At 47.4% G+C, this 24,778-nt stretch overlaps 1 protein-coding gene across 4 annotated transcripts; it reads left to right on the top strand.

Moving 5' to 3' along the window:
* The first annotated feature begins 68 nt into the window (after positions 1–68).
* Positions 69–11,951, top strand: WDR93 (WD repeat domain 93). Of its 4 annotated transcripts, XM_027785252.2 has the most exons (17): positions 80–317; positions 601–873; positions 1,637–1,832; positions 2,487–2,551; positions 2,794–2,872; positions 3,744–3,871; positions 4,427–4,465; positions 5,358–5,445; positions 6,062–6,245; positions 6,450–6,520; positions 6,979–7,065; positions 7,387–7,518; positions 8,107–8,323; positions 8,997–9,057; positions 9,787–9,943; positions 10,071–10,251; positions 11,437–11,951. In XM_027785252.2, exons 2-17 carry the CDS (start codon positions 610–612, stop codon positions 11,552–11,554), a joined length of 2,067 nt encoding a protein of 688 aa, XP_027641053.2. In that variant the 5' UTR covers positions 80–317; positions 601–609; the 3' UTR covers positions 11,555–11,951. The 4 variants fall into 4 exon arrangements, with proteins under 4 accessions (XP_055667847.1, XP_055667858.1, XP_027641054.2 ...); XM_027785253.2 differs by lacking the exon at positions 11,437–11,951 and having other exon boundaries at positions 77–317; positions 9,787–9,947; positions 10,071–10,204; XM_055811883.1 differs by lacking the exons at positions 5,358–5,445; positions 6,450–6,520; positions 6,979–7,065; ... (4 more) ...; positions 10,071–10,251; positions 11,437–11,951 and having other exon boundaries at positions 70–317; positions 6,062–6,223.
* Positions 11,952–24,778: the final 12,827 nt, after the last annotated feature.

Here is a 24,778-nt window from a genome sequence, read left to right as displayed (position 1 = left end):
GGAACCCTCCGCTCCGGTGCGCGCTTCCGCCCGGGCCGCGCCGCGCCGTTGCCACGGCGACCGTCAACAGCGGGGCGGGTGTTCCCGCCAAAGGCGCCCCCCGGGCGCAGCTGACCGGTAACGGCCGCCGGCGGTTCCGCTCGGGGGGCTGGAGCGGCGCGGCCTGGCCCCGCGGCTGCGGTGCGGGGTGGGAGCGGTGCGGGCCCGGCGCAGAGGGGAGAACCCCGAAAGCACCCGGTGGCTTGGGAATAAAGCTCAGAACTTCCAGAGACGCCAACCGCTTTCCGAATTAATTGTTGGGGTTTTATCCAGGCCGAGTAAGTCTTTTAATGAAGAGCTGGCTAATGGTCAGTCATAATTGTTACACAGTCTGGTGCTCAGGCTTTGACACTCCGTTTCTGGGGCAGCCTGTAACGGGGGCAATGCAGCCAGCACAAACGAGCTATATGCCTGTCTACGCTGAAAGGAACCCCCCTTCCCTCTTAGAGGTCATTAATCATCTTTCCCCCCATTACCTCATTACAGCAGATATTGCACGGTTCTTCATTATTCTGCACCTACAGTGATTCCTGCACCTGTGGTGTGGTTTGTATCCGGCAGGGCAGAACCATGGCTGTGTACATCCCGAAGCATCCCCTGGAGATTCCTCCACCATCTGAGAAGGACTGGCCAAAGGATGATGAGGAAGATTTCTTCCTGCAGGATCCCGATCGAAAGCGTGATGTGTTGCCTCAGCCCTTCAGGATGATGAACAAACTGGTGATGCTGGTGTTTGAGAATGCTATGGCAATCATTGAAAAAAGGGAGATGCTCCAAGAAGCGCAAAACCTAAAGGTCCAGCCCACAAAATGCTTTCCTACGGCGGAGTTCCAGGTACAAAGACCCTCACAGCAGAGACAGCGCTAATTACTGTAGCAGTTTTTCTAGAGAATATCCATTCAGTTGATTTTACACTCTTCTGTTCATCACCTTTCTCAGAATCCACCACCATCTCACTGCTTCACTTCAAAAGGCTGCAGCTTCTAAGCTTGTCTGACAGGTTCTGATTCCCACCCATCTATCACACCTCTGAAAAGAGAGAAGCAGATATTAAACAGCACTAAATTCACCTGCTTCTCACGCTAGCTCCACCCTTGTTTGCTAAGGAGAAGCTAATTAGTCAGTAGCATATAAATGGGCAAACTCAGCTCTGTGTTAATGGTGAATACCACGATGGGAGCACTGGGAGCAGAAGGGCAGCACTGCCTTCCCCATCGTTACATGGAGATATGCAGGAGGATGTGCTGGCTTCCGCTGGTGTTCTGTCACTGCTTGGAGGACCCCAGTGTCCCATTGCAGCTCTGTGTTAGCAGTGAGAGGGCTGAGTGCCCCTGAGTTCTTCTTGGTCTTTAAAACCCCTTCTGTTTATCAGGAGGGAAAAGGTGGGAGAAGCCTTTTTCACTCCCAACACAGAGCAATCTCTGTGACAGATGAGTCTCTCCCCTGTTCTTCTGATGAAAGCTCATACAAATATTTTTTTTCCCTGTAGAATAATTTCCTGCTAGTAAAAGGCTAGGGGTATGTTGCTTGTATGGCTGATGTAATCCCTACTGGAGGAGCAGTTGGGGGTACACTCCTCTTTTTCTTTTCTTGGTAGGTAACAGGAAAAGCCAGTTGCCTTGCAGTGTCTGGAAAATACATCTTTGTTGGTCTGTCCGTGGGTCTGGCTGCCTTCGAGATGTCTGACTGTAAGGAAGTCTGTGCTTGGGATGCGGTCAAGACAGAGATTTGTGCCATCCATGCCTCGGATTTGGGGAATGAGCGCCACATCCTGCTTGCTGTGGATGAAATGGGTTAGTGTGATGTGGCTTTCCTTGACCTAGCTGGGGATAGCTGTGCTCTGGAGCTGAGGAGATGGCAGCTGCGTTATGGAAGAGTGCTAAATCAGGAGGAACATTAGAATGGCTGAGAGCTTTCCTAGAAAGCCCTGCAAAGAGGATGTCAGATAACAGGTTGTAGGGTGAGAGGGTAGCCCTAGGGCCTTGTGATTAGTAGAGGGTGTGGGTTTGATGTCCTCTCTGGCACAGCAGATGCAGAGCTGAGGGTGAAGTGCAGTAAATTTTAGGAATACCTTGGACTGGATAGAAAGAACCATTGCTTGGTAAGACCCCCCCTACCCATGCTTTGTTTCTGCACCTGTAGTTGCACAGCCCTGTGGTTAAATAGGTTAGCTTGTTGATTCATAAGAACCCTATCAGTTCTGGTGGAGATACCTTTCAAACTGGCTTATCCTTCTCTATGTACAATTGAATGTTTGCTGGTGCTGGCATAAGGAAGCCAGCAAAAGTTTAGTGCTGGAAACGATGGGATATTCTTCCTTGAGCCCAGGAAAAAATGTAGTCCCATTAATTCTCATGCAGGTGTTCTAACAGCCATCTCCTTAGAGCATGGCTACAATCTGCTCACTTTTCTCCTCCTCCTGCTGCTACTTTGTGTTTCTATTGCAGGGCTTGTCTGGCTCTTCTGCTTTCACAAGGAAAGCTTCCTACTCATTAAAATCCTAAATGAAGTGGTATGTACTGAGTTAATTCCATAGACACTGGGCACAGGCTGGTAAGTAATCAATCACGAGGAGTACTAACTGCCCTCAAGAATTTCTGTCATGGGCAGCAGCGCTCCGAGGGTGCTGACCGATATTTATTCCTGTTCTTCCAAAAATCTGTCTGGCCTTTGCCATGTTGACAGCTGCATAAGGCCATGGAGCTGTCTGAATTGGTGATCTTGCTTTGATGCCAGCCTGTTTTTCTTTGGTAGGAGGATATCAGCAAGCAAAGTACTTGTGTGGAGGTGGTGGTGTCCCCGGGAGGTGATTACACGGGAGTCCTGCTGCAAGGCAAGTGCAGGAACATGGTGTGTTGGGTGATGGCTGTTGTGTTCTAGCAGAACGGCCAGCAGCCATTCTTCTAAAATATTCCAAGTGTTCTGTGTTGCCTGAGATCTCATTCCTAACCCTCCCAGTCCTTTTTCCAGCTTAGAGATCTGCTCTTGCCAGTTCCTGTCCTCTCCAAAAGGTTTGTGTGGATCAGGACTGGTTCTAAAAGTGAGCTCTCGGGAGCTGGTCAGTGTAGTTCCCAGCTCCCAGAAGGCTTGGCAAAAGCAGGTTTCCCACTTCTCTCCAGAAGTACCAAACTCAGTTCTTCCTCTGCTTTGCTAAGGCTCAGTTTTACATTGGAAATGTGTAGACCTGAAGAGTTTTCTCTGCAGACATAAGCCAGAGAGCACAGAGACAGTCTCTAAAAACACTGCAGCAAACTCCTTGCTACAACATTCTTCTGTTTCATAGCAGCTGTCTATATTAATCCATTTTCTGGTAGCAGTTTTTCTGGACTTGTGTTTGGTGTTATCTGCCTGGACATATGCTGAGAATGAGATATGTAGCATCCACAGAGAACCAGTGTGAGACCATGTCTCACTTTCTACTTTATCTCAGAGGCTACAAGTCAAATCTTTGACTGAGTCGCTTCATGGAATTCCTTTGGTGGATGTGGGACCCTGAGGACTTGAGCTGGAGGCTCAGATGTTGGTCTCAGTCAAGCATGTCAAGCCTTAAGTGGGAGGAGAGGTGGGCTGCATGGAGTTCACAGGGATTTTATATCTCAAAAATTATCCAGATCTTCTTTTAAGAATATAAGATAACAGAAGCTGCTTGCTTGACAGACCTTTTCTCCTCATTTCCAATTGCTCAACATGGTTTCCCAATGCAGACAGCACAAAAGCTTGGCTGGAGATCTACCGATTGCCTAAGGATTCCTGGCTGAAGGAGATGGAAAAGAGCCCAGGAGCTGCAGCAGGGCTGGCTTGCAGGGAGAGGAGGTCAAGCTGGACATCTGCGGTACAAAACAGTTCCATCTCCCGCTGTGCTTTTTTTTTTTTTTTTTTAATGTCCTTTTGCCTACAGGTCTTTCCCCAAGCCTTGCTCCTGCAGACAGTGGCAGCAAGATACAGGCTGAACAAGTCTGTCGGCTCAGGGGGATGGAGTATGTGTCTCTACAGCAGCCCATCCCACATTTCATAAGGCCTTTGTGTTATTGGGACATGTTCAGTCTCCCGAGACAGGCCTTCCAGTGAGGTTCCCTTGATCCCAGGGCTAGTGTTCCTGCTGCCCCTCCCTGAAACTGGCAGCTCCTTTCCAAGCAGTATTGCCCCATCTGTGGAGGCCCTGTGTAAGGTTATTCCCACAGGGTTTCTCCCTTATGTTACTGGGGGAAGGTGAAGATGAGTGGGAATCAGGCCTGATACCTCCACTTAGGAGTCTGGTCCTGAACGAGGGTTTGTGTTTTAGATAACCTACAAGAGGAGCCTGGTGGAGTCATGGCTGAACCTGCCTGGGCAGGGCAGGGTCTCTGCCTGTTTGCACTAACCACTGTCACCTCTGGTTCTTTGGCAGAAAAGTCTGGAGCTGCATGGAGATGGTTCTGCAGAGATGGTAACTTGCCTCAATGAACCTGAGCTGTGTTTAGGAGTTTTAGATGCTAAGTCAGTGCTTAATCCTCTCCTCCGTTGCTTTTACCCTGCTATATTTCACCTCTCGATAGACAGACACCTTCTGCCCAGTACCTCCAGCTAACCTTCTGTGATACCTGCCTCATAACTCTTCCCTCTTCCTCCAGCAAATACATTCCTGGCCATTTAAGAGGGAGCTACTTCCTGCTTAATTTAGCTAAGCCAAAAGCAAACACCCAGGCATTCCCTTTTTGCTGATTCCATGTAAACTACCCAAGTTTACAAGACTCTTCCTTCTTAGACAGGGTTGATTATTTAGTCAGACCTTTTCTGTTTAGCAAGTGTCAATGTGTGTGGAGTGGGGTGGTGGTGGGAACACACCAGTGCTGGTTCCTGTTAGGATTTTCTATTCCCAGCCAAGCACATATGTGACTTCCTGCCTCGCTGGGCTTGCTGAAATAAGATCTGGTTCTTGTATGCAGCAGCACTCTACAGCCTCTAGTCCTGCTTTTTTTTTCCCCCTCCTCCCCCGCCCCCCTTTTTTTATTATTCTGAGCCTTGCTGTGCCGCACCCAGCCCTGTGCTGCAACAAGAGTAATTCAGAGAGGTTAATAAAATCAGAAGTGGAGGTTACTTAGGGCACAAAGACGGGAGGTGTGGAGGCAGGACCTCCTTTGTAATACTGCAAAAGTACTGACCTCCCTCAAACTTCTGTGTTTTGGCCTGAAGAATGAGCCTAAAACCATTATCTCCTAGGCAGTGTCCGCCAATCTTTGCATATACATTCTTTAGGAAGCATTTGATTCCCATGAACAGGTAAAAACTTAAAGTGGAGGGTACGACACAGTTCTCAGGCTGACATTTTACTGTTGCAGGAGTCTCCCGTGTCTGCAAACAAAGCTAATGCAAAGTTGAGTCTCCCAGTGCTGCTGCTGAAAGTGAAGCCACCCAAATCCATTACAGGTCAGAACTGGTTCTGTACTTGCAACCTGCAGCCTCCTTCAGGTGGCAAAGGAATCGTGGCCCTTACGCGTACAGAACAGGTCAGAAAATTCCAGTAATGTGCTCCCTGGTCCCTTCCTGGCCTGTCTTTATAGTTAAATGTAATCCTGTAGTGGAAGTTGCTTCTTACCTGACAGTCTTGCATGTCACCTTTGTTAGCACAAAATACTTCAGTGTGTCTTGAAGTGGGTGTCGTACACACGTGGCTTCGCTGTCACTGGAGAGGGAGAAGGTTGTTTCCTAAACCCTAGCAACCTGACAGCACCCCTAATTTGTATCTCTGAGTGATTTATAGGAAAATGCTGAGGATGAGGAGGGAGCAGACCTTATGCTGGGACACTTGTCAGGGAGAATGGCACAGTAAGGCATGGTCAGCCGAGTCCTCAGATGATTTGTTCTAGTCCCTGCCTTCAAATATTGGAAAATGAGCTAGTGATATGGAAAGTACCACAAGATGCAGTGTGTCCCTTTTCAAGACAATGCCACCCTGAAGGAGGGATGGTCAAAATGCCTCTGAGCACTCCATGGTGTCTGCTCCTCCAGGGCTCTGCCTTCTCCCTTTGTGTTCCTAATGCAGGCAGTAGTTTCAAAAGCCCTTTGGATGCCTTGAAGAAAGTGGATGATGGCAGCATGCTTGGCTTGGGGTACAACCACCTAATCAAGGATTCCCAGTGGGAGCAGCAGGAAGCTGTCTTCCGCAATACTTATCGGGATTATCTGGAGGCTGAGGGTGAGACAGCGAGCAAGGAGGAGATCCCCAGGTGAGTGGGAGCACCAACCAGGATTTCAGTCCATGAGGCATCAGAACAATACACTTTTAGAGTGTAAATGGAAGTTTCTGTCTTAGCTTTGCCTCCTTCCTCCCAGGGCTTTAGGGCAGGAGGCTAGAGCCATTGCATGTCTTGCCACAGTGCTGCTTACTTACCAAAGCCTGCCTTTTACATATTTTTCTTCCTTTTTTTCAGACATGCTACTTTTCATTTTCTCCTGCCTAGCCGGATCCTACAGGTGGGACCTGAAATGAAAGTACAGCCAGGTAATCCAAATGGGCAAAAAACTTTTAACCTATGAAGCATGTTGTAGCATGACATTGAGCTCCAGTTAGAGCTCAATGGCTGAGGCTTGGGTTCACTATATAAATTCCACCTCCAAGTACATAAGCCTGGATAAAAATGCCAGCCCTAAGACTTATAAGTCAGTTACCAGCATGGAGTCAAACAAACTTAGCTCCGCAGTTAAAAAAAAAACCCAACAACAACGCCCACCTCCCAAAACCACAGAAAGAGATGAAGGGGCACATAGGAAAGATAAAAGTAACGAATGAGGAGAGAGTTTGTTCTGGTGTAGTTTCTGTGTGAACAGAGTTTCTGTAAGCCCCATCAAGGAACAGTGAGAGCTCTAATGAGAGATTTCTAATGGTGTTTTTTGTGTCCTGGATTGTTCCTTTCTTTGTTCTCAGTCTCTTCTCTTTTGTTGTCCCCTTCTCTGTTCCAGATGTTCCAGCTGGCATCAGTGTGCACTGGGATGGAAGCCACAATCTCTGCTTGTACTTACTTAACCGTCCACTCAAGGAGAAAGTGGGTAAGAAAGCCTTGCTTTCTTTAGCAGAGCACTCTGTGGGGAGTGGGAGTATTCAGTGGCCAGCAGCTGTCATTCACACAGAGCTTCATTATTCAGGGAAATGAGGAAAGGGGAGGAGAGCTACCTCATATCTTGTGGGTTAGGCTGGCATTTGGATTGTGGGGATTCATGTTGCACAGGCTGGCAGTATTTTTAGTGAAGCCACTCTGGCAGGGGACCGCAGAATGGTGCGTGTTTTATTGGGAAACTGAATGTTAGTATCAAGAAAGAGAATGCTCTGCGCCTTCTTACAGTTGTGTCTCTTCATGTCCTTCTCTTTAGACTCTGATCTGAAACCTGATGTTGTGTGGCCTTGTGCAGCTCCAATTGCATGCTCAGCTGTCAGTTCCTGCTCCAGGTACCTGGCACTGGCATGTGAAGATGCAACAATAACTATTTGGGATAATCGCCTAGGTGAGCTTGCCCTTTGGGATTGTATATTGGGATCACTGTGGGTAAATTGCTCCCTTCCTTAGGAGTTTGAGGCTCTGGTTTGGTGTGAACAAGGGACTAGCAGTGAGTTTACAAGCAAGTCTGAAAATAGTTTGGACTTGCTTGTTTATCAGATGCTTGGCCAGAAGTTGCCAACACAGCGGGACTGCCCTAGCGCTTGCAGAACCATTTCCATCCACAGCAATGCAGGGGCTGTGACCTGCTGCAGTGAGGGCTGATGACAGTCTTGCTCTGAGGCTTTGAGACAGTGACAGTCACCACTGCTTTGCCACTGTGCCCTCAGGTCATCTTTGAGGCTGTTGTGGTATTGTGGTCCAGGCTGCCATCAGTTGCTAGTGTTATCCTGCCATGATGTAGGGATTCTTCTGGCAGAGGAATCTTCAGCTGTCAGAATTGTTCTGGTGGCTGCTGTCCCTGAGCAGTCCAAGCTAAGCTTTTCTTGGATAAATTGCTGGTTCCCTTTTTTCCCTAAACTGGTGTCCTTGGTTTTTTTCTTTTTTTTTTTTTCCCCCCCTTTTTTTCCTTCCCCCCCTCCTCCTCTTTCCCCAGGATACCCACTGTCTGTGACTGCCATTCTAGAGGAACGTGTCACCCATAGTATCCACTTCCTGCGGAGTTCTGTAACAGCCAGTGATGAGATGCCTTGTCCTGGTACAGATCCTGCCTGTCCCATTGTGCAGCTTCTAGTGCTATGTACAGACAGCTCTTTCTATTTGGTGAAAGCACCCAGGGCTGGGAAGTCCAGCATCACGCTCCTGGCAGACAGGTGAGGCAGGCTCTGACAGACCTCAGCCCAGCCAAAGAAACCATGTGGTGTAGTGGTCAGGTCCAGCACAGAGCCCCAGATTTCTGTGGAGTAGAGAACTTTCTACGGCTTTTACCCAGATAGCTCTGCCATGCTGCTGTCACCAGCAAACGTGGTTTTGCTATGAGTCAGTTCCAGTGCTACAGTCCAATGGTTATGCCAGAATTAGGGGTGTTTCTGGGTTCTTCTATGCACCAGAACACAAGCGCTTGTAGCACTACTCCAGAACTGACGTCCAACTAGCTGGGTCTCTGCCAGGTACCCGGGGGAATTTTTTTCTTCTCTCTTGTGCCCTTGCCAGAATAACTTCCCCCTAGAAGTCAGAATAAGTATTTCTTACCATCTTTCTATCAACTTGATGTTCGTTTATCCCCTTGGTTTGAGGATAAGGGTCAACTTTGGGGAAGCTGCTGGTCTGAAGGCTATGGTTTCATGCCTCTGTGACATGCAGGGGATTTACATCTCCAACATAGTTCCTGCCCAGGAGGAGGCAAGCTCTGTCCCCACAGGGAAGGGGGTTGTCTGGAACCTTATGCTAGCCCGTGTGCCACAAACTGTTATTGTCATTATCACAGCCTCTCAGTACGTGCCACGTCCACGAAACAGAGGCATAAGCCTGGCTCTGTTTTTACAGGCCTGAAGATCCGGATCTTGCTGTCAGCGCAGTGGTGCCTGTCCTGACATACCCCAGTGCGGTGAGTATCAGTGCCAGCTCTCTTAAGAACGGGGTGAGAACACGGGTCCCTCTGGCCTAGCATCCTGTTTGCAGTGATGGCTGTAACTGGGTGCCTAGAAGATAAAGAACAGGGCAATCACATATGGTACTGCCCTCACATCCTTTCCCAGCCTCCAGCTATTTTTAGCATGGGAACTTCCTGCACCAGTTGCAGGTCTGTATGTAGCTGGTCACTCCCAAAGGATTTATCTTCCATGGTCTTAGTATCCCCTTGCACCCATGTCCTCTAATTGGCCGCTGCGGGGGGACATGCACTGGAGGCCCTCTGCACATGGACAGGTCCAACTGCAATGAGAGGGTTCAGCCACGAAGCTTCAGGCATCAGGCTCAGACATGAGAGGGCATCATGGTAAGGAGAAGTTACAAGCACGAGTTGAGGCAGACCTTTCGAGTGGCCTCAAAGATTTCAGGCATGGGGAGAAAAGGACTGAAAGCCATTTGCCAGAGCCAGCCATGCAGAAGGCTGGATCTAGTTCATTTCTAACCTGCCTTGCTGCCCTTTTCCAATCCCAACCTGCAGCAAGTCCATCCCAAGTCCCCTGCATGGCCTGTTCTTGACCTGCTGTGGCTCTATGACTACTGGGAAGGCAAAGAAAATGTGCAGTCCTGAGTGTCGTTCCATGTTCTTTCCAGGAAACGCTTTGCACTTCTTTTATGTCTATTTCTAAGTGTCAGCTTGCTGTTTCAGGCCCTTGTTTTCTCCTGGGATGGCACAGTTTCTCTGATGAACACTGCCACATCGCAGATTGTTTACTGCTTCAGTACTCCACCTTCTCATGTTGTAGCATCTCCCTGGCAGCCAGTGTTTGTAGTGGATAGTGTGAATTGCTGCTTGCTGCTTCGAGGTGGGTAGGTAGCACCCTGGAGTGGTCTTAGATATATAGTCACTGTGTGCATTCAGCTGTGCACTGATCCTTGATCGTTCTTCTTGTTGGATGATTCCTGATGCTCATGGTTCTTGTTTCTGTCTAGGAGATAAGCAGCAGCTGGCAGGTGCATTGGCACAGAGCAGAGACAGTCACAGCACTATCTTCCTTTTTGACTTCAACTCCTACCCACTGAAGGAGGCTTTCCCGAAGGAATCAGATTTGCCTCTCAAATCTTTGCAGAACCTGCCATGGACTGAGAGATGTAACATTTACTTACGTGATAGGTAAGGATTTCCTTCTGCCTGGTAGGTAAGTGCACCTGCATTATTGTAAGTTGTGGTGTTGCTGAGGTTCATGTGAGGTCTCACCCTGGAGCTCCTGGGTTCTTCTGTGTGCTGTGACAGATTTATGTCTGGGTAATGTTGATGTTCAGGTAGCTGGATTCCTGACAGCCACCCAGAACCCTTCCTCCTCTCCCTTCTGTCCTTCCTAGAACACCTTAACAACTGTAAGTTGGAATGCCTGGGGCAGGCTTGTCATTCCAGGTAGAGGGCTTGCTAGTTCTAATGTGTTTTTGTGCAACACATTTTGCAAGCTTGTCAGGGAATGTGATCCTCACTTACATGTCTGTGTCTTCCTTTTGATCTCATAGCCAGGCAGAGCTGGGATCTCCTTGTACCTTGCTCCTCCCCTCCATTCCGGGGTTGATGTGATGTTTAAGTGGGTTTGTGCTGGAGGTTTCTCGGTTTGAGAAGGTCCCCAGTACCCTCCGGCCGAGGTTGGTGAGGCTGATGCATTGTGACCACGCCGTCACTAGATGGCAATGTGACATCTCTTATTGGGTGACCCTTTCCCTTTATTTTCTTTTGGGGACCTGGAGCCAGATCTGTGTCAACAGTATTGTTTGTTCTTTTCACTACATCTTCACTATCTAATTCGAACTGGAACAGTGGGTGCAGGTATGACCTTACAGCACATGTCACCTGGTAGCCTTCCCCCTAAGGGAAGACTTGCCTCCAGGGTGAATCCTGTGGTGGCGTTTGGTTAGTTGGGTGTGGAAAGGTTTCATCCTATGCTACCAGCCACCAGTTCTGTCCTGCCTTCTTATAAAGCTGGAGAGGAGATTCTTGTCTGCCTCAGATGAGAAAAACTGGGGAGACATCACTTCCAGGGATACCTTGCTCCCTGGGTACCGAGAGCTGAAGGCAGAGCAGACCAAATACAGCTGCAGCAAGACCTGTGTTTACAGAGGCTAACAGGCAAAGAGAAATATGGAGGTCATTGCTGTCAAAAGCGGTAAACCTGAGTGCTAAGTGGCATGAGGGAATCTCAGTTTCTTTGGACACAAGAAGTCTGAACTGCTTAATTTGTAGTGAGCCCCAGGGACCCTTGGGGGAACCAGGCTAAGGTTGTCTGAGCACCGGGAGAATGGCTGCGACGCTTTTAACCACCCTTTTCTCCCTCATTAGGCAGCAGAGCCTGCTGGGACTTGGGGAGCAGTTGCCTGAGTACTGGAGTCGACTGCAGGCACAAGCAGCTCTCATGGACAAGGAGAGAGAGAAAGTAAAGGGACAGAAGAAGCTGTAGTCAGCCTTGCATCCTGAGGGTCAGGCTCTGCGCTACCACAGTCCTGCAGACCCCAAATCCAGCACTGATATTTTGACAGCAACTCTATTCCAATCTATCCTGCTGCTTTCCAGCCAGGGGCAATTTGTCATCCGAAGTAGCTGCTTGCCTGCCACTGCTCAGCCACAAGTATCTGCACCCTGCCTCTCTCCTTGCTTAACCCTCAGCCTGTTTCAGCAGGGTTAAGCACCTCCTCATCAGAGACAAACACTACTGATGGAAGAGTCTTGAGGTAGGAAAGGTGGCTCAGCAAGGTGGCAGGCCCAACACCTAAGTATTTGCGCTGGGTCTGAGTCCTCCCAGAGACTTGGAGCATCAGAGCAGTATATATGGTATGTTACAATGTCCCTCCTTAATAAAGCCTTTTCTCTAGTAAAAGTCTCTTGCTCTTCATAGGACTGGCGTTGTATGAGACTCTAATGTACTGTCTTTCTGTTGTGGGGGCTCACCATTTTGTCTCATTTTCTGCTCTGACCCAGATGGGCAGGCAGCATCATCCTTGTGTTTAGCAAGAGACCTGGTCTTTTCAGACCAGGCAGCAAATCACCCAGGAAGGTGGCATCCCCCAGAGCATAGCGGTGCCAACCAGCAGTGACACTGCGGAGTGTGTCAGGCCTGACCTAGGCTGTTCTGCAGCCTAGTTGTTTCTTTTGCCTTCAAAGCAGGCAGTTGTGGCATAAGCCTGCTTAGGAATTGCAGCCTAGAAATGTTCAGACAAGCTCTCTGGGTTAAGGTCAGGCTAGAACTGGTGCTAGAGGCAAGAACTGATGTTGCAGAGAAGCAGGACAGAAGCTGGGGGTTGGGGTCTGAAGAAGTCAGGGCTGTGCTGAGCCAAAGATGGGTGAGGAGCATGGGCAGCATGTTGGCCAAAGGCTGTAAAAAGCTGAAGCATCCCTACTATGGGCAACACAGGACAAAGAACTAGCAGGGACGATACAAGGCCAAGCATCCATGTATTTGTTTCTTACTCCAGAAGTGTGTTAAGTTAGTAACTTGCTCTGTATATTTGACAGATGGGGCAAAAAAGTATGCAGGCTCCCTGGTCAGTCTTTCACTTGTTGGTGTTTTCAGGTCCTGTGGGAGACTGGCAGCATCTAGATGTTAATTGCAGGGTCTGATTACCCACTTGGAGGGTGACAGCCTACCTGCATTTTGCACTGGGTATCTTTGTCGCTCTTCAGGCATTCGGGGATCCCCTGGAACCTGAGGAGCTTTAGGGGAGGTGACCCCAAATATTCATTCTCAAGCACAGCAAACAGGCTTTCTTGAGCATCAAAACCATGAGAAAACTTCAGTCGTCTTACAGCTGATCATGCTTCCAGGATGACTGCCTAATCCACAAAGAATCTGACAAATCTGCCAGCAACCACTGCAATCTGTGTGCATGGGTGAGCTGTATTTTTTCCAGGTCTCACCCAAGTGACTCTCACAAAGGCTCAGCAAAGCATCAATGCAGGGTGGCAGGGACTCAGCACAGACTGTGCCGTGTAGACACTGTGTCATGTCAAGGTCCTATTTCACTTTTTCATAGCAAGTTGTCTTGTTTTGGATTGAGTTTTGATGACAGGTCTTAACTCTTCCGCTGGAAACAAAGTCAGCCAGTCCATTGTGGAGGTAGAAAAGGGGAGAAGCGTTCCACTTGTTCTGCAGTCTCAGATGCCTGGTTTGCTCTGGAGAAGGACAAGCTATTTGAATTAAACCTTCCTATTTGCTACCTTTTTGAAAGGCTTTGAGGGCCCTAGAAAAGCCTTTTGTGCTGTCATTTTCCATCTGCCACAGATTACAGCTTCACAGCTCAGCTGATTGTTACAGATATTGATACTGGGTTGTGTGAGCACTTGCCATCTGCTTCAGTGCAAAGTCAAGCAGGCTAGCTCAAACCACCTTCAATGCCTGTTTAAACGGAGCCATCTGGTTCAGCCCTGAAGTGAACAAGGAACAATCCTTGATCCTTTCTTCTATTCTTTCTGTGGTGGCAGTAACAACTTAATTATTTTGTTTCTGTGGTATTTTAAGAAACAATGGATCTTCTGTCATAATTGGGCACAGGGGATTACTCAGGGCAGGAATTCCTATTCCTACATTGGTTCCCATGCTGCAGAGACCCAGCACAACTAATAGTGGCCCCTTGAGCAGCACTGGGTCTAGCTCTTACTTTTTTGTGCAAAAGTAAAGGGCTTGGGAATCTGTGTCCTTAATCCTACCCCATCTGTTTTCCATCCAGAAGAGGAGTAGGGCTTGCCTCGCATCAGAAGAAGAGGCATGACAGAATCTGCTAAGCAGTTAGATGTACTGTGCATCCACCAGTTTGTGTGTATTTGTCTCAAGATGTGCTTATTTGTTTGCAGTTTGAATTTGCTCTAAAACTCTAATCATGTGCTTGGCCAAGATAACCAGGAGCTGGCAGGCTCCACAGAGAAAGGAAAACAACAAGCAGCTGCAGGAGGCTGATGAAGAGCCTTTGTTTTTACTCATGAATTCAGCAGGGGACCATTTGTTTCCTGCTTCTTTGAAAGGATGCAGAAAAATTGGTATGATCAGTGTGTTGACACACGCGTTGGTGATGGAGCTGTGTGCTGAGCTCCACAGCACGTTCTGGAGAGCACCGGAGGCACCTCATTGCTTATTCCAGAGATGATGCCCTTGCCAGCTGTTCTTCCACTCCCGGTCACTCCGTGAGCACTAGGCAGCTGCAGGCCTGAAACAATTTGAGCTATTCTACTGCTGGAAACTATGGAAAGACCTTGGGAGGTATCATGTATATCACCATCAAAAGATGGAACTGTAGGAGTTCTGGCTGGGCCAACTCCTAGCTCAGTGCCAAGTTCAGTGAACTCAGAGGTGCAACCAGGGGATAATGGGAGCAATATGGCTCTCTATTCTAAAAAAGTAAAAGAAAATGAAAAAAATCAGTTAGTGGATTGAGAAGGCATGTGAGAGGGAGGAAGAGGAGCCCAGATCCACAGAGAGGCGCTCGAGCAGCGTCGTTCCAGTGGAGCCAGGCTGCTGCCCAGCCATGCAGAGACCGTCTCTGTGGGAGACCAGGCTGTACTTTAATCTGACTAAATTATCTGCTGTTCTCTGCAAGAAGCCAAATGTCATCTTATTTTGCATATTTTCTTGTGCTGTGGAAGTAAAGGAAATCAGAGGCTGATCTGATAAGGTTCCCCCACTCCTCGGGGCCAGCAAAGTTTGGGCTGTTTGGGTACACCACATCTGTGCTGTTGGAAGGAGCGTGGTTCTCGAGAAGAGCTGAATTGTGTGCTCCAGGAGCTGTACTCCTTGCACCTGTGTTGCCAGCTTTAATGCAACACCCCCATGTATCCTGTAATGCCTTACCACATACAACCTGAAGCCATCCTAAGGAGGAATCTGTGAAGACATCTGTGTCCTATTTGGGGCAAATAATGTCCCTGCAAGACGCTGTGGGACATGCAGTGATGCCTAGGATAGCACAGTCCCAGCAAGTGCTTGCTCTGTTTGCTCTGGACGTAGGGGCAGCACAAGGTCAGGTTCCCTTCTCTACAAATTTATGTCTAGGTATAAGTAAACCAGGTACTGCACGCCATTCCTAATTGCTCAAATAGCTCTCGTTGTTTAAAGTAGTGCCACCTCATTACCTCTAATACCAGTTCCCTGTACCAGGGTACAGTTTTTCATCTTCGAGTCCAGGCTATAGCTGTCAAGTTGTGCTGTCCAGCCAGGCTATGCAGATTAACTCTTTTCATCTTCCCTGATGCATCGTGCCAGACATCTCAGTCTGCTTTAATTTGGGGTTTCTGCAAACCCCTTCGAGTTTGTCCCTGTTTCTGTTCCAGCTTGTTGTTGTCCAGTGTTTCTGGTGCTGCTCTGTTTAGGACCTGGCACAATATTCACATGTGGTCTTGCACAGGGAGCCAGTTTCTGCTGGCCTTCATACCTGAGTTTGCAAAAGCAGGACCAGTGCCTGAGATGAGAAATAAGCTGTGTTTTTGAGGCCAAAATACAGGAGGAAGTTGGCTGAGCCTAGCTGAGGGTGCTAGAGAAATAAGAGATTTGCATTATGACTAGGGTGATGCTGTTTTGGCTATCGCCCCATGGATTTACAAGCACTGTACACAGCTGAAGACAGGCAGGGCTTGCGCTATGAAGAGCTCACACCCTAAGTAAGCCAAGGGCTGGGGTGTAGTGCAGCAGACCAGTCATGCCATAGGGGAGGATTTGTCATTGCAAGAGCTAGGTCTTCATGTGGCACGCCTCTGTGCAGTGCCATGTGTTGGCTTGGCCCCAGGAAAGTCTGTGCTTTAAGAGGAAGGGAAGGCAAATGACTCATGTCACAGAATATCTCAAGTTGGAAGGGACCCATAAGAATGTCACTGGAGGGCTGCCGATGAGGTAGGAGGGAAATGTGCAGTGTTTGAATGGTGAGCTGGCCTGGGCTGCCAAGTTTGAAACACTCTGACTGCCTCAAGCTCATCAGACTGAACAGCTCATGTTGTTAGAAACTTCATGTAAGGCTGCGTGAGCAAACGGCAGCTCTTCTGCATGTGGAGGGCTGGATCGTTGTCAGAGGGAAAGGGAATAAGTTTGCGTTGTGAGGGGGTGTGCACAGGAGATGGAGATCTATAGGGGAAAAAAAACCCCAAGTCCCACGCTGAGCAATGAGGAAGAAACACTAATTAGGCAAGGAAGAGGAACCTGCCAGGTTGCAATCCTGACCTAACAACCAATTATATGATAATATAGCACAGTAATGTAGGCTAAACGCTAAGAAACGACAAGAGGTTGTTTTTGAATTAATTCCTTAGCGAAGCACAGTGATCATTTAAAAACATCCGGTATCCTAATTTTAAACTGCCCATCATAGAAGCCAGCACAGCCTGTGGTAAATTGTCCCAGCTGTTAAACTACCTGTATTGTTTGCATTTGCACCCTGTTTCTAATCCGAGTTCCAGCTTCCAGCCACTGGACCCTGCTGGATCTCTGGGAGATAGAAGACCCCGCTAGCCAAAGGTGTGGATTGCGTGGAGGGACTTACAAGCCATGCTTGCATTCAAAGCAGACATAGGGACACTACAGAGTTCTCAAGTGTCCATGGTGGAGCAAAGCAGTGGGTTTGGGTTAGATATGAGGGGACACTTGTGCTGGCTGTGGAGGCAGAATTAGTGCAGTTTTTCTGGGGAGTCATGTAGGGTCCATTGATGGAAACCTTCTCAAACACCTGCCAGGAGTGAATCAGATAGACTTCATCCTGGCCAGGGACATTCACTAATACAGGGGGAACTCTTGAGTTTGTTCTAGCCCAAATTTCCTGTCATTCTCAGTTATTAGAAATGAAATGGTCTGGGTTCCTGAAGTCTTCCCCATACATTCTGTATGGTCCTTACTCTCCATGAAGGCTATAACATATATACTCCTAGTGTGACGGGAGAAAATGAGAAAAACATTTCACCCAGAGGTGAAATGGGGCAGTGCAGAGCAGCAACAGGAGAGGGGAGACAGACCAGGAAAAAGATTTGCAATTGCCCAAATGGGAATTGAATGCTCAGTTCCATTACTAGTGGCTTCTGCCCTTTATGGATCTCTGCCATGACAGGCTCCTGGCAGGGACTGCAGCAGTGATGGTGGATGAGACAGGACTAAACAGATCTGCCAGGCTGTGCTTCCCTCCTGCTTCAACAGCTCTTACCCTTCGCAGTGCCGCTTGACAGTGAGTAGGCAGTGGATACTATGGTTTTGTCGTCCCTTTTTTTTCTTCTCCTGGTGCTTTCTCTATGGAAGTTCATATTTTAGCAATTCATTTTTTAAACAATATTTCTGCTAAAAGCATTACCAGAAGGTCCCTTGGCACTGGTAAATGTTTGCAAAGGCTGAATGGTGTTGATCAGCATTGCAGACAGGCACCCTTCCTGCAGATTAAATCGGAGCCAGTGCTGCTGGATAAAGTAACAAGGGGTAAAGCAGGTAGGAGTGATAAAAGGATATTTGGCTTTGCTATGATCACTTTAATCAGTGGTTTTCAGGAACAAGTTGTATTTTTCTTCAGTGCACATTACCAGTGCTGTAAATCATCATTCCTCAGGGATCAGGGAGGCTGAGGTTATTTACTTGTTGGAACCAGAGTGAACAGATAAAGCTAGAGACTTACACATTTCCTTTACAAAATGAATCTGAATCAAAAGCCTGCCTCTGTATATTCTCCACCTCTGGAGGGAAAAACTGAAATCCAGCTCTGGATTTTACACTTGCATTTTGCTATGACCACACTGATCCTAATCTTTCAGATTGGGGAAGGAAATAAAAAGTCTGTCATTTAGGCTACCTGTTCTGCTTGTGCGCTTCCATGTAAGTCAGTTGTAATGACAGTTTCTCTTACTGCTCACATTAGGACAGTCTTATTATAATTATTTTTTTGAAATGCATGCATCTTGTTGCCTTATTCCAGAGCTTCAGAAGAAAAGTGCTAATACAGTCTGCAGTTTGATTGTCGTTGCGGTGACAGTTGTTTTCCCATTTAATTTTGACTTTACTTTCATTCTTTGGGAACAGAGCAATGGCTAGAGCCCCTCTCTTTCTTTCAAAGATGCCATCCTGCAGCTAGGAAATATTTACCAAGGCAGTGGGGCAACAGAACAGACACATAAAAGGCACATGATGAAATATAATGAATTGTTGGTGAAAAGAATCAATTAATCCTTTCAGCTGTTGTAGCACAAAAAAGATGTGTTCCCTCCCCCAAAGGTATATCAAGTAATGAATTCCTAAAGCTTCTTCAGAGAATTTAAATGCATCTTCCAGCTCTAAGCTGTGGACTCGTGTAGCATTCCAGCAATAATATTTTCCCAAGGATGAACTGTTCCTAACAGAATGGTCAGTGAAGTGCATTTCATATGTGAGAGATTTCAAGTTAGTAGGAGCTTATAGTTCTATAAGTAAGGTATGTATCTATCATCTGTTGGAAAGCTGAGCATTTCCCTAGAAAGTTTGAAAAAAATCCTGTGAAGATGTTTTCAAAGTTTGAGTAAAAAAAAAAAAGTATTTTTTCACTTGTCTTTATTACGTGATTAGAGGCACAGGACAAAGAAGGAATAAGAACTCTTAAGGAAGTAGGTTTTATTTTTGTATTTTTCTCAAAGGAGAAGTGTTGCCATATTTTGTTTCATTAGTTAAAAAAACCCAAACAAAACCAACACAATTCTTTTCACTGAAATGGTCTTTTAAGCAAAAACTTGTTTCAGCGAGCTCTGTGCATGTGCTCAGTATTCTGGGAAATAAGAGGTATAGTTTTCAAAAGAAATAAGTGATCTTGGATGCCTTTACTAGTGATACTCAACTAGAGTTCCTTCCAATGGACTGTTTTCATTGTCCACAAAAGGCGCGCTTCAAATCAAATCAGTCTTCTAAGGTTTTTCAGATGAACACAAGTTATTTCCCTAGAAAATGCACTGAAGATTTGGCTGTTGTTCATGTGAGGGAACAACTAAATTTTCCATTGCCCTATAAAATTGCACCAGACTAATGCTGCAAGGGCCATTTGACTTGGACAATTGCAATGCCCACCTGAGACTGTGCAATGAACTTTCCTGGGTCAAATTCACTCCCTGTGTGGCTGCCTTGAATGTGTTGGCTTCAGTGGATTTACACCAGGGAGAAAAACATTTCCAATTTTTAAACCAACAGGAGGGAACTTTAGTTACTTGCAGCCACGCTGCAGATTTATAGGTGAGCAGAAGGTGGGTGTTCCTGAAGTACCCTCTCTATGTCCCTCTGGCATTGCATTGGGTATGTTTGCAGAGCCATTGGGCTTTGCTGCTTCAGAGCAAGGGTCTGCTAATTTGCAGCAGCTCTCTGCATCTCCAGGCCAAGGCAGAGCCTCATGGGCTTCCAACTAAAGCCCTTCTGCTGGAGCAGCATGGCCATCCCAGATCGGAAATGCGGCGAACCAGCACTTTTTTTATTTATCAGCCTGCTTGAACATTAAGTTCTGGGTAAACTGAGCTGAGCCCTGCATTCGCTGCAACCCCTTGGGCAGAGCCAGGGGCCTCGAGTCAGAAAAGCTGAGCAGGGCTGAACTTGTGGGCACACCTGCCATGGTGCCTGCAGCCCTCCCTGCTAAAGCGCTGTGCCGGTGGCACGTGGCTCCTGGGAATGAGATTGTCCAGCAGTGCCCGGGCAGGGGCAGGAACCTGGAAATTGCCTCCCACTGGCAGCCTGTTGTTCGGGGAGTAAGAAGGGGTTGAACTACATCTGCTGGAGACTCGGGGGCTTTCTGGGAAGGATGCTGAAGGGGGCAGGGAGCTGCAGGATATCTATTTTTCAGGAGCAAATGCCTTTTATGCATTTGTTTTAGACCCACTCTTGGGTTCGGCGCCCTCCCCGCAACAGAGAGGCTGATTATTTGTGCTAATGTCCTCATCTCTGGTGGACAATATTGCTGCTATATTTAATATGTGCGAGGGTTATTACAGCATTATCTAGAATGAGCCATAACCATTACAGGTTGCTCTATATCTCAAAGCTAGTTTTAATTAAAACTGCCAATAACTTTTGAGGTCTTTGACTTCTGGAGTTGAAGCAAAGGAACAAGATGCTCAGGTGGTTTCATTTGATTGTACAACTAATTACTAGAAGGGTGGAAGCAGATTCACTGGCAGCTGAGCCTACAGTTTCCATGCTAGCTGTGAGGGTCCATCAGAGCCTGGCTAGGCTGGCCTTCCCAACACATGTGTATATTTGGGAGCAGGTTATCATTTCCAGAGGTCTATGGAAGGAGATGTTATCCTCCCTCACTCCACTCGATTTTATTTTGAGTCAAAATTGTGGGACTTCATCTTGCCTGGGATGCTATTTGATTGAACGCCCCACTAGGCAGAAATAAAGAACTGGGTCCTCAGCAATTGCTTGGTCTGAAATAAAACCTGAATAAAGCAGGTTTTCCTGCTCCCTCCCGAGCTTCAGCAAAGCTGGACATCACATCTGCTACTCTCTCAACATGTGTGACAGAATATGAGGTCACATCTCCCTTTACCTGCAGAAAGTAGAAAAGAGCCTCACAAGCACAATTTTAAAAGACTGAAATGAGCATGTGATTAGAGATCAGAGAAGCCTTCTTGCAGGAAAGTGCTAATTAGTCTGATCAGAGCTTTCTGTGTCTCTTCACCTGTGCACAAGCTTTTGATAGTCACGGTAAACTTGGGAAATCCATTTATATCCAACACCTTATGGCAGGTATAAGCTACATAATCGACCATCTTTACTTGGACCTTTGCCTATGACCCACACAGGGTCAATATGCAAACACAGAAGAGGTGAGCGGGGGCCATAGCTGACACTGGAGGCAGTCTGCAGTCAGGCACACTCGTCGGTTTGAAGCAGTTTTCCCTTTTGCCACATCCCTCCTCCACCCTCTCACCCTGTGAAACTGTGGAAGTGTTTGGGGATGTGTTTGGGAAGGTAGGGGTAACGCATGGGGCAGATTTCTAGCATGGAGAGGGGAAAGGGACTGGGATTTCATGCACGTAAATGCAGCTTTGTGAGGAGGGGACCACTTCAACCCAGAATCAAAGGGACTTAATGGAGAATTAAAAGACCTTTTCCTCCCACTTCCTCTGCCTGTGCTTCATCTCCTGAATATCACCTGGTACGTGGCAAGTTTTCTTCCCTGATGTCAGTTGATGGGCAATTTCCCCACCTCAAGTACTGATGGGTTTCCACTACTCACTAACACCTCCCATGTGCCAGTACACCTAGGACTATAATCACTACCTCCAGGGGAAAAACGGTCCCAGATTTACCCTTAGAGGAGATTTACACTCACATTTACAGCCCATCCCTTTCCTCAGCGTGTAGAGACAATCCTATGCCATTACATGGTTTGAATAATCTGGAATCCCACCAAGACATCCATCCCATTGCCGCAATGATATGATTAGAGGCCTTTGTTAGAAACTGTGTGTACTTTGGCTTTATTTTGGTATCCAATCAGTTCACATTGAATCAGAATTAGCACTGTAATATGAGGAAAAAGACAGCATATTTGTTTGGGAAAATAAAGGCAGGCAACGATGGTATGTGTGAATGATATTCCTTCTTAACTGTGCCATGAAACTATTTTTTCTCAGCCTGAAACTTCAGTCTCGATTTCCTTAATAGCCAGTTCTTTCATTTTGTTCTCCTTGTTCAGCCTTAAAAGTTATTTACAAGGTACTTCTAAAAGCGGGTGATTTAGGCTGCTCTAATGCTTGGTTTGTTTTTGTCTCATCAAATTGCCTGCTGACCTGCAAGCAGCGGCCAAATCAGACTGAAATTAAAAAGGTGGTGGAATATGCCCCAGTCTCTCCTCAATCAATACCAGCCTAAATTACTGCAAACCTGGAGCCATGGTGCATGTAATACATCATTTTGTAACCCCATAAATTGCTTTCAGCCAGTCTCTTCTGATTTCTTTTTAATGGCCTTTCAGCTAAGATCAAGTGTAGCATCAGTTTTGCATCAGCTGCGTACCCTGCCCAGGGACCATCTCACTGGCACTGGGATGAGCTCAGCCAAATAGTTGTAACATCGATGCTGGTCATTTGGAAGTGGCCCTGAGATGCCTCCCCTTTGCGAATCCCATACAGAGAGGCAGCAGTTGCCTGCCACGGGCTGTGAAGTTCTGCCCAGGCCTGGGTTCTTGCTTATTCTTGTTTTAAGGAAGGAAAGGAGGTGGAGAAGGGATATTGGAATTTGGAATTTGACCACTGGGTTAGATAGCTCCAAGGCACTAGTCCTTCCTGTGGATTTTTTTGCCCAAATGGTGCAGTTTCAATCCCCAGTGAAGACCTCCAAAAGCTTGTGATGGCCTCCAGAGACCATGGTAGGGGGAGGCGATGCCCTGGGTGGTGTGTCTCCTGCTCCTGGATCATCCCTTTACATGCATGGAGCCATGTGAGACTCAAAGAGCAGGTGCTGAGCCTCCCCTCCTCCTGTGATGGCCCTGTGGCTTGTGCTGAGGTGGAAGATCCTCACCATCTGCTAGTGTTGCTGGCCTGGTCACACTGCTCTCTTCCTGGTAGATATGTGCCTGCATCACAAAACTTGCTGCAAGAGAGGCCCCGACCTGCCTTTGGAGCAGCCACCCCTGCAGCTGAACCGGCAATCTGATGGGCACTGAGAAAGCAACTTCGTCCCCTCCACTGGCCCTTTCTGGAGGCAGTGAGTACAGAGGTATTTCAAATAACTCTAAAGAGAGACAAGTTAAGCCCAACCCAACCAGAAGCAGGACCAACACTGCATCCCTTCAAACAGGACTCTTGGTTTTTGATGCCTTTCACCATCCTGAACCCCCTTTCCTGTGGCTGTTTGCACTGTGCTCCTGGTGTCAGGAGAGACCTCATTTCCCACGAGATGCGCCGCAGAGAGACATCTGCTACGGGTGCAGCCCCTTCACCTGCAGCTTTCCAACACTTCCCACTTAGGATACCAACTCTTCTGTAACAAGAAGTATAGTCTTCCCTGGGCTTAATTTCAAGGGAGGTTTTGCAGGAATAAGAAAAACCATGCCCTTTGCGTTATGCAAGTCGCACTATCTTAGACCTTCCTGGAAACGAGTAGCTGGGAAGCGAAACCAACTGGAAGTTGGCTGCTCTGCTTGTTCCAAACATTAGCTGAGGATGAAAACTTTTCCTCTCATTTCAGTGACATTTGTCTCAGTTTTAACCAGAAAGGTGAGTGCAAGGGAACAAACATTTCCCTGTGAGTTTTCTTTCCTGGTTATACACCTAGAGCCAGTCATAGAGCTGGATGGAGTTTCTCATCTGTCTTCCCCAGCGAGGTGTATTTCTGCTACCTAACAGCAAGCTGCGGACTGGAGCTCCAGGGATGTCACTCCGCATCCCCAGACCACTTCTGCATGGCTTCAGCAAGCTGTTAAAATTGTTGTCCTCATCCTGCCATTCCCTTTCTCCCTTCCTGCACCTTTGGGATCCTTCTCCAGCCTGTGCCAACACTGGGGACCTGAAGCGATGCTGCTCAGAGCAGTCACGTAGTGCCTCTCACCCGCTGTCAGCCAGGCAGCAGTGTCCAGCCCCTCTGTGGGACTGGGAACATGGACTTCAGGATGCAAGTGTTAAATCCCTCAGCAGATGTTTCTGAGAGGTGACTGTGGAGTAAATTTGGCCATTCCACTGTTGTTGCAAATGCAGTAAGAAAACCAAACTGTGCTCAACAGCAGACAAAAATGCATTTGGATGTGACAGATAAGAGGACAAAGAACATTTGGGGATGGAGCTGTAAGGGTCACACCCACCCACGCACCCTCCCTGTGACACCTACACCCTCCCAGGACACCCACCAACCCTCCCTGCAACACCCTCACACTCCCACTTGCTTCTGGCGTGACCCGCTGGGGACTGGCAGGCTCCTTTCTTCAGCAAATACAATGTAAGAAAATTGAAAAGATTTTATAGATGGCCACTGATCTTTTTTTCTTTTACAAGAAAGTAATGAGAACTTTAAGAAGAAAAGGTTAAACTTTTTAGCAAGAAAAGCTCATTTGTCCGTGGGTGCCTGCTGAACCACCGACTATGCTTGGCACCGACAGTGCCTCGCCTTCTCTTGGCTTTTCTGTTCCACTTTTTGCTGGCAATTGTCTTAAAGAGCTATTAGGAAATCTTGGTGTAACTATGGAAGTAGCTGCAATTAATGTGCAGCCTTGGTTTGTGTTGGTGCAATGTGCAATGGGCTGGGAGAGGCACAATGAACTGAATTACTCGTAAGATGCTTAAAATGTGTTGGCTTGATCTGTGCAACGTGTAGCACCCTGAAATGAGAATATAGGCTGTGTTGCAAAGAGCTCAAAACACTTTCAGATGTTCAGAGATGGTCAGAGATCAGATTTTCTTATCAGAAGTATCAAACACCCCCTCCTTCCACCAAAACACAACCTTTTTAAAAACATCTTAACAGGAAAACTATTACTGCTATTGGAGGGCAGAAATGCAAATGTCCTATTTCAAGTTAGTGTTTTAAAATGAAAATTTCCATTTTGGCTTGTTTCCAGTTTTCCCGAGGGGAATGCCAGCATTTTCCCACTTGAACTGCTGACTTCCTTTCAAATAATTTTTAGTCAGGAATAAAATAATTTTCCTTTTGGGACAGTTACAGGGTCAGTGTCACAGGAAAAAAAAACACTTCGGAGACGCTGGGAGAAATGCCATGTTTCCCCCC

This window comes from Falco peregrinus, chromosome 1 (genome assembly GCF_023634155.1).
Source record: "Falco peregrinus isolate bFalPer1 chromosome 1, bFalPer1.pri, whole genome shotgun sequence".
Taxonomy (NCBI): Eukaryota; Metazoa; Chordata; class Aves; order Falconiformes; family Falconidae; genus Falco; species Falco peregrinus.
Note: the sequence above shows the minus strand (reverse complement) of the source record. Positions and strands in the feature narration are given on the sequence as shown.